The sequence below is a fragment of the Talpa occidentalis genome, unplaced genomic scaffold (assembly GCF_014898055.3).
Source record: "Talpa occidentalis isolate TD23 unplaced genomic scaffold, MPIMG_talOcc4v2.1 talOcc4.9, whole genome shotgun sequence".
In the NCBI taxonomy this organism is placed as follows: domain Eukaryota; kingdom Metazoa; phylum Chordata; class Mammalia; order Eulipotyphla; family Talpidae; genus Talpa; species Talpa occidentalis.
The window spans coordinates 71,114,314-71,123,308 of NW_023605305.1; the positions used below are offsets into that span (position 1 = coordinate 71,114,314).

At 54.0% G+C, this 8,995-nt stretch overlaps 1 protein-coding gene across 1 annotated transcript; it reads right to left on the reverse strand.

Moving 5' to 3' along the window:
• Positions 1–3,043: 3,043 nt before the first annotated feature.
• LOC119236506 (uncharacterized) lies at positions 3,044–6,506 on the reverse strand. The gene is made up of 3 exons (XM_037500356.2): positions 6,495–6,506; positions 4,600–4,702; positions 3,044–4,001 (listed from the first exon to the last, which is right to left on the reverse strand). Exons 2-3 carry the CDS (start codon positions 4,672–4,674, stop codon positions 3,195–3,197), a joined length of 882 nt encoding a protein of 293 aa, XP_037356253.1. The 5' UTR covers positions 4,675–4,702; positions 6,495–6,506; the 3' UTR covers positions 3,044–3,194.
• Between the last annotated feature and the right edge of the window lie 2,489 nt (positions 6,507–8,995).

Consider the following 8,995-nt stretch of genomic DNA (forward strand, 5'->3'; position numbering starts at 1 on the left):
CTCGCGCCCCAGACGCGCCAGGGGCGGGCGGGCGGGTCAGGCTCCTCGGCCAGGCGGGCGCTGCGACGGGGACAAGGGGCAGCCGCGCCCTCAGCACAGTTTTCCGGGGCCAATAGTGGGGGCTGGGAGGCTCATGCTCCCCCCAGCCCGGAAGGCAGGGGAGCCCCTCCCGGAGCCCAGCCCTGGCGCGGGGTCCTGGACACCGAGGGCCGCGCTGGGCAGGACGCGCTCCCCGGACGAGGCTCCGTGGGCGCGAAAGGGCCGCGACCCCCGAGACCAGCGCTCCCCGCGGCCCCCCCAGGGCCAGGCCCGCGGCCGTCGGGAGACCGGGCGTTGGGGCGCGAGCTCTCGGGAAGGGAACGGGGTGTCCGAAGGCGCCCCAAGACAGACGTGGGGGGGGGGCGCGCAGGAGGCCTGGGCGCCGCGGGGTCGGAAGCCCGAGGCCTGGTCGGAGGCGGCGCCGGCGGCGTTTCCCGGGTCTGAGGAGGCCGCGGGGCACCGGTGGGGGCCGCCACGTTTAGGGCTACGCGGGAGGAGTCGGCGGCTTCCCCGCCCGAGCCCGCCTGTCCCCCGCGCCCCTGTCCCGCCGCCTCCGCCTCCCGGCTCCGTCTGCGGGGACAGGACAGCCGCGGCCAGGACGGGGCGGCGGCACCGGGCTGCGGGGGGCTGTGGGGGCGCCGGGGATCGCGGGGTGGGGAGGGGCCGCTCCGCTGGCCCGCAGCCCCCAGGCCGCTCTCCCGCCGGCGGGTGGGTCCCCAGGGCGCCTGGGGCCGCGAGAGCCCACGGGGAGGCCCCGTCACTGCGGCTCTGCGGCCCTCCCGGCGTGGCTCCCCCGCGGGCTCCGGGGCGGAGGAGGCTGAAGTGGAAGTGGGGAGGTGGGCGGGGCCGGCTGGAGGGACCCCGGGGCCACAGGTGCAGGTGAACCCTTGGACTCACTTCCTGCCCTGGGGGGGAGCCTGAACCCCGCCTCTGTGGAGCCCCCACACCGAAGGAACCCGCGCCGGGTGTGCGGCTGGAGCGGGAGATGCGGGAGAGGCTGCGGGGAGGGGGGCTCCCCCAACCACCACGTTCCCCCAGCCACCCCCGCGTCCCCCAGCCGCCCTCCGCGCCCCCCTTCTCCCCATCCTCTCCCCTCACCGGCGACTCCCCAAGGCCGACAGGGCCCCCCAGCGCGCCCCTCTTCCCCTCTCGGGCAGCGCGCGGGTCCCGGACCCGGAGACTCAGGAGGCGGCGGGGCCCGCGGGGGGCGGGGCGGAGGCGGGAGCGGAGGCGCTTCCCGGCCGCGCTCACCGTGTCTGGCGAGGAGCGCTGAGCGGGCGAGGATGCTGCGTCCTTCTCGGGGCCGTGGACTCTCTGGCCGGGCCGCGGTGGGGTGGGCGAGGCGGGGACCGGGCCACGTGCAGGGAACTCGGGCTGGCGGGGAAGGGATGGACGCGGGGGCTCCGGGGCTTATGTTGGGCTCGGAGGAGCGCACGGGCGGGCCCGTCCCTGAGCGTGACCCCCGCGGCCGCGGGCTCGCTCCCGGCTCCCCGGGACCCTGAGGGCGCCCCCGGGGCGGGCTCTCCTCTGTCCCGCGGGCTGTTTTCACTCCCGCAGGGTTAGGGGGCTTTTGGGGCACAGATTGTAAGGTTTCGGGGCTGAGCCCCCTCCCGCCCCAGGCCCAGCAGCGGGAGGGCAGAGCGGGTGCCCGGGTGTGGCAGCTGGGGGGGAGGGTGTGTATCATTAACATGTGATTTTATTTTTTTTTATAATTAGAGCATGATTTTTTATTCTGACTTTCATTTGTAATTTTTTTTTTAATTTTGTGTGATGTTTAATATTTGAATTAATCATGTTGTGCCTGTGCCGGATGTCACTCAGCAGTGTGAAGGCAAGACGAGTCCACATTTCGGACGCGGCCGGAGTGTTGACTCCCCCTGCGGTGTCCCAGCGCGCTCCCTGCAGGTGTCTGCCTTGTGTTCTCCTCCCGCGTGAGGGGTGAGGAGAGGGTGTGTCATTAAAAGGTTTCTTCTGTGGTGGGATCACAGCACCGCCAGGATTCTCCACTTTCAACATTTAACACTAACAGAAGGACTTTCCACGCCAGTAAAGACTGTTCAGTGTTACTGTATCCAGCTTTTACATTTAATTTCGTGTATATTGGGGGTTTTTATTTGGATAGTTTCGAATCATTTTACTGTAAAGAAAGGGTTACTGAACATTTTTACACATAAAGATTTATCGGAATTTGAAATCATTTCCTTAGGTCATTTCCAAAATTAAAATTACTATTTCCATGAAAATGTATTTTAGGGCCTCCCCAGGGGCGCCGGGCTTGAGCGCAGCCTGTGGAGCTGTCCGCAGCCGCCGCAGCGCCGGGTCGAGCCCGCCGGCCTCGAAGCAGCCCGCGTGGCCGCAGGCCCCTCCCGTGTCCCGTGTCCCCGCCGCCCCCTCAGCCGTGTGTGGTCAGGCTGCCTGCTCCGCTTCCCGCTGTCTCTGGAGAATCCGCTCCCCTCCCGCACACCTGGCCTGTTCCCGGCTGTTACATTAATAAATAAATCTTTAAAAAAAAAAGTAAATACTTTAAATTCAAAGTTCCCTGCAGAGGCGCTGTGAACTTATTTCTCAGGAATGGTGAGGGCAGATTTCCTCTCCTGCCATCCTTTGTTCCGTCCCGCTGTCCTGCTCAAGCCTCCCGCCCTCCCCCTTTGTCGCGGCGCGGCGCGGGCCTCACCTGTCGCAGCTCCCGCCATTGTCCGGCGCGGCCAGCGGCGCCTTCAGGCCTCCGGCAGGTCCTGTCTCAGCCCTTTGCTGGGTCGGCCCTTTAAGTGCGCCCTCGGCACTCACGTCATCACTTCTGAGACTCCCAGGATGCACCAGGCAGAACGTGAGAGGCCGCGCCAAGAGCGGCTCCCAAAGGCACGTTAAAGGTGGAGAGGAGCTAATGTTGCCGCCTTGTGGACGCGGGTGGCATCGTGGGAAAATCGCGGTCTGAAATTCCAGGACCGGAAGTGGCCGCGCAAAGAGCATATATATATATATATTTTTTTTTTTTGGGGGGGGGAGCAGTGTCTTTATTCATTAAAGCAGGAGGTGTGACAACCTCTGCAGCCTTGTGCCCTCTCAGTGCCTGCCTGAGTGCTTCTGTGCAGAATTGTGGAGCAGGCCACAGAGCCTTGAAGCCTGGGGTTCTGGACCCCCTTCTTGCCAGCAACTCAGGCCTGGAAGCCTCGGATGGCAGCCATGAAGTCCTGCGGGCGGTCAGCATGGATCCAGTGGCCAGCGTCAGGCACTGTCTGCATCTGGGCCCAAGGGAAGAGCCGCCTAATCTCAGGGTGGTGGCAGGCACGCACAAATTGAGAATTTCCGCCTAGGAGGAAGAGGGTTGGCCCAGGGTAGGATTCCTGTTGTGGTGGGAAGGCCATGATCTTGTCCATGTGCTGGGTCAAGGCATCCAAGTTCACCCTCCACACAAAGCGCCCATTCACCTCTACCAAGTTGGTGAGCAGGAACTGCTGCACAGATATGTCCTCCCCGCGGCGTAGTGAAGGCGCGGGTGGCGCCGCCTTGTGACCCAGAGGGATAAGTTGGGGGAAACTCAGAATGATGATGGCAGTGGGGTGGGTAAGGTAAAGCGCCAGGAGGGGTGAGAAAGGTGGAGAGTAAGGCGGGAAGCGGGAAGAGGAACAAGGTGGCGCGGCTGAGCGCGGAATAATGTACGGACTGGACCGTGAATAAGATGCAGCGGTGTGTTTCAGGGAATAAAGGGCGGTGAGGACCATGTGAAAAATAACGGGGGAGGGCGCCGCCCTGTGGCCATCAGTGGCGAGACAGCAAATCCCTGACAAGTGGCCAAAGGGGAGGAAAGGCCCAGGTGGCCAAGCTCGGGTACCACGAGGGGGGCCTGTGGGGCAGAGTCGAGTGGCCTGTGGCGCAGGGAACAGCCATGACAGCCCACGGGGAAGGGGCGGCCCGCGCAGAGGCAGGAGCAGCAGAGCATGGTGGGCTTGTGTGTCCAGAGCCTTGAAGAGGAAAACCGGATAGACAAAAATGTTAGTGAGACTAGGAAATCTGTCCCTACTATTCCAGAGAAGTAAGTCCACAACCCCTCTGCAGGGAACTTTGAATTTAAAATACTTGAATGTTTAATGTAAATAATTTTATTTTTGGAAATGACCTAAAGAACTGTTCAAATTCAGAGAACACTTTATTTACAGTAATATGATTGGAAACTATCTAAATAAAAAAAAATATACACGAAATTAAATGTAAAGACTGGATGGATACAATAACACTGAATAGTTTTTAATGCTGTGGACAGTACCTATAGTGCAGTGTTAAATGATGAAGTAGAATATAAAATTTTAGCGATGATGTAAGCACACTCTCCTTAACCCTTATGTGTGAGTAGAACACGATGTAAACAACTGTACATAGAAGTGGAATATTTGCACAGAAGTGCAAATAAAAGCCTCAAGCTGCATCCAAAATGTGGACTAGTCTTGCCTTCACACTGTTGAGTGACATTCAAGACAGAAACAGACAGGATTTAATTTATTTAAATATTAAATACCAGACAAAATTAAAATCAGGTTTAATGATACATGCAGTGATACATACCAGGATATGTAGAGTGAAGAGCCAAGAAAAAATGAGTGACAGCCATATAGGGGCTTCCTTATGGACAAAGATCATGCGATGATGTAACTTTACATTCCTTGACCTATTTAATGGAAGCTCATTTTATAATTCTCAAGCTACTGCCCACCTTCTACACAGGCAGGTGCCAATATAGGGGAAAAACTAGGAAGGAAATGTACTAAGTCATAAAAATACTTTTTGATACTGTTCATCCTATTTTATTCTACTCTTCACATTTTCTATAATATACACAACTCCCTATCATTATCAGGACCAGTAACAGAAGCTGATGGAAACGCCATTGGTAAAATGACCTCCTTGCTCCTTGGCAGGGGAAAGTAATTTTTTAAAAGGCTGAAGAATTCCATGGGGTTACAGAAAAACATTTTAGGATGAAACATGGTCTCCCGCTAGTCACACAGGCAAGGGCAGAGCAGCAGTGTTGGGAGTTCACATCAAGGTCACCCTATTTTTTTTTTTTTTTTAGTGAGGGTGTTTGGCTTTCTAGCCTGAACCTGTGCTCCGGCTAAGCTTTTCAACCCAAATAAACAACTTTTGCCCCTATTCTTCATTTTTAAATTTAGAAATTTATTCTGTTTAATCCACAGCTATATATAGCTTCAATTAAAAATAAAAGTGAAAACAAGACACTCCTTCAAAGTCTGAGCCCTTCCAGCTTACAAATACAAGAAAGTTGTCTACACCTACGAGAGATGCAGGAAAAATAATGAATGGGGCCAGGATATTTCATAAAACAAAATTTTGTATAACTGAAAGCTTCTCCCTGTGACTAGTTCATTGCCATTACAACAAAAAGGAAAAAAAAAAACGACTAGAAGAGAGGGACCTCCCTGTGGGCATGAGGGGTTAGGACGCTGCACTATAAAGCACCAGCACCAGCAACTGCAGCACGAGTACCATCCCTGTCCAGGGAGCTGACCCACATGGTGCATCTCCTGTCTCCCCGCTGCTCCCCTCAGCAGTGTGTTTCAGTCAGTCTGCCTGTTCTGTCCCCACTCTGTCTCTGGTGAATCCTCTCAAACACAACCCCCATCTCTGGCTTACAACCCAGTTCTTAAGTGCATAAATAATCTTTTAAGATTTATTTATTTATGCACACAAGAACTGGGGTACAGGCCAGAGATGTGGGGGGTGAGAGGATTCACCAGAGACAGAGTGAGGAACAGAACAGGGAGATCTACTGAAATACATTGCTGAGGGGAGCAGCGGGCATGACACCAGAGGTCTGCTGCACCACATGGGACCCTCTCCAGCCAGCCAGGATCAAATCAGTGCTGCAGAGGCTGCAGACAGCTTCACAGGGCTGCGCTCAACCGCCTATGCCACCAGGGGAGGTCCTGTTTTAAATACAATTCTTAACACACCTCGCTTTATTTGCATTGAGTTAGGCCCTTCTACCTTTTGATTTTTAGATTGTAAGAGGTTATGGAAAAATTTCATCTTTATTTATCCCGCAGGCCCAGAGGTGATCTTTTTCCAAAGTCCGAGCCCTGAGCCATTGGGCGAGAGAACACCCATGGCCCCAGCAGGGGCACATTGCAACTTGAAGCAAGCAGGGAGTAGAGAAGCAGGAGACTTCCAAGAGCTCACCTGGTCATCTGGGGGGCACAAGTCAGGCTCCTGGCCAGTCACTCCCTGAAACTTTTAGTCCACCCTCAGGCCTTGTCCCAACATAACTCCGGGGCAGGAGGCATAGGCGGGTCTGTTGCAGGCTCCGCAACTCCCAACCTTTCACTGACCGTGTCCGCCACAGCCAGACCCTAAAATATCCACAAATCATTAAAACAGCAAACAAGGTTGCTTGAATTTCTGGGAAAGATTTTTTTTTTAATCGTTGTTAAAAATCCCCTTACCTGAAGCTGACATAAAAGCAAGGCGTGGGGCCTCCCTGATGGTGCAGGGGTTAAGCACCGCACTGTGAGGTCATCCGCAGCCTCTGCAGCTTGAGTTCCATCTGATGGAAAGACTGGAAAGGAGGCCTCACGCGACTAAAACCTGACTCATGCAAGGAGGTGGGCGTCGAGGGGAATAACAGGACCATTAACCCAACTGTGGAGGTCAGACCCTTAGGCGCCAGTGCCTTGTCACAGGGCAGGAGATCGGAGCAGGATCCGAAGCTCTAGGGAGTGGTGCACAGGCCTGAGGGGAAGGATATGGAGATTGCCTGTTACCTGACATCAGCAACAAGCAGCCACTCCACGGAGGAGTGACCCTCCCAAAGAGAAAAGGACTGTATCAGGGCAGTTTCTGCACGGGCTCGGGGCAGCCGTCCCTCTGCCTACCCGGGACTATGCAGGTGCCTCTTCTCATCAACTCTCTCCCTCTGCAGGGCAGCAGCCTCCTGCCTGCTGTGACCTGTCAAGGCCGCCTGCCTGCAACCATGCAGGCCTCTCTCAGCAAAACCTGTCCCTTTCCCTTTCCCTAATAAATCCGCCCTGTTTTTTGTGGGACCCTCGCCAGCGGCCGGGAACGAACAGGCACTGCAGAGGCTGCAGGCAGCACCACGGCCCAGTGCTCAACCGCTGTGCCACCAGGGAATGCCCTAAATCTGCCCTTTAATGTAACTAGTGTCTCTGTCTCATGGAGAAATGTGGCTGGGAAACTCATTGTGTCCCGCTGGAATGGGAGCTCTGGGGGCACCTTTCCCAGAGTGACCCCCAGGACCCACACACACTCTACAACCTACAACATTTTGGCGACTGTGAAGGGACTCGTCACTTCATCTGGTGCCAACATCACATCCCCAGGCGGGAAGGTGACCCACAGGGCATCGCAGACCTCTCCTGTCCCCCCACTGCTCCCCTCAGCAGTGGATTTCAGGCAGTCCACCTGCTCTGTTCCCCGCGCTGTCTCTGGTGAATCCTCTTACCCCCACCCCCACACCTCTGGCTGCACCCCAGCTTTTGTGTTCATAAGTAAAGAAATCTGTTTAAAAAATAAGTAAAAATTGGCCTTCCTGGTGGCACAGGTGGTTGAGAGCCATGCTGTGAAGCTGTCCGCAGCCTCTGCAGCACCAGTTCAATCCTGGCCAGCCGGCGAGACTCCCACATGGCGCGGCAGACCTCTCTTGTCTTGCCTGCTGCTCCCCTCAGCAGTGTATACTTTGTCAGTCTGCCTGTTCTGTTCCCTGCTCTGTCTCTGGTGAATGCTCTCACCCTCCAGTGCATCTGGCCTGTACCCTGGTTCTTGTATAAAAATAAATAAATCTTTAAAAAATAAGTAAAATAAAAGCATGACTAAAACATCATTTACCTGCAGATCCTGACATGGATCCTATTGCAAACATTACAAAGCAGCTGCTATTCAAAATATATTGTGAGAAAAATGAAGGCTCTCGGCTCCACATGGAATGTTTCTTGTTGTACACCATGGTGCAGGACAATACACTTTGGCCCAGACTCTGACATCCCTGGGTCTATTCCGTGGTTTGGTGTAATATTCAGCCTTCAGCCAGGAGCCTGTGTTTATTTGAGGGGCACAGACGGGTCTCCTGGGGACTGTGCAATCTTGGGTTTTGTTTCCTGAACCGAGGCTGGCCTCTCTCTGCTTTTGGATTGGTGAGCTCTATAGAGGATCTTCTACTGCCACTTTCACTTTAGTTTTCTGGTTCTATTTCCCTGCTCAGCTTTTTCTTTTTTCTTTTTTTTCTCTTTTCTCTTTAAATTATACAGGGGATCTCTTGTTAACATTTCTTTCAGGGAATATTTGTTAGTGGACCACTTCTTCAGCTTTTGTTTGTCTGGGCAGAATATTTTTACTCTCTTGTCTCTGTAGGATATTTGTGACCCATATATTTAGGATATTAGGATATTTGTGACCCATATATTTTATCTCTATTCTGAATACATTATTTCATCCTCTCCTTGCACTACAGTCCTCCAGAAATGTAAGTTGGGTCCATCCCCACATATGCACGGTCCATGACAGAAACTTGTTAAGAGGTGCTAGGATCTGGACCTCATCCTGGTGTGGTTACCTGAAAGTTCTGAAAGGATAACTCTACAAGACTTTCCATGAAATCCAGCATCAGGAACATCATTGGTACACTCTACCTATAGACTAGAGAGAGAGAAATTGGAGAAAGATGAAAATTTCCATAGAAAGCAGTCCAATAAATCCAGAAAAGAAGAAAATTATTATATAAGGAAAAGAGAGCCAAGATCACCCATCTTCTGGGGCACAAGGACCATAGGGAAAGCTTTTGGTATGGGGACCTGGCAAGAGTTTTGTTTATTGTTGGAGTGCTATGCAAGAAATCCCAGGTCCAGACATGCAAATGAGCCCTCTTACTTTCCTTTTGCTTTGTGAAATGAATGTGTATACTATTGTAAAATAGTCTTTGTGGGCCTCCCCT

Coding starts and splice junctions, on each gene's coding strand:
- LOC119236506 (XM_037500356.2), bottom strand. CDS start 4,674: ATGATCTTTGTCCATAAGGAAGCCCCTATATGGCTGTCACTCATTTTT. Junction 4,002..4,599: donor TCTTCACTCTACATATCCTG/GTATGTATCACT, acceptor TTCCTCTTCAAG/GCTCTGGACACACAAGCCCA.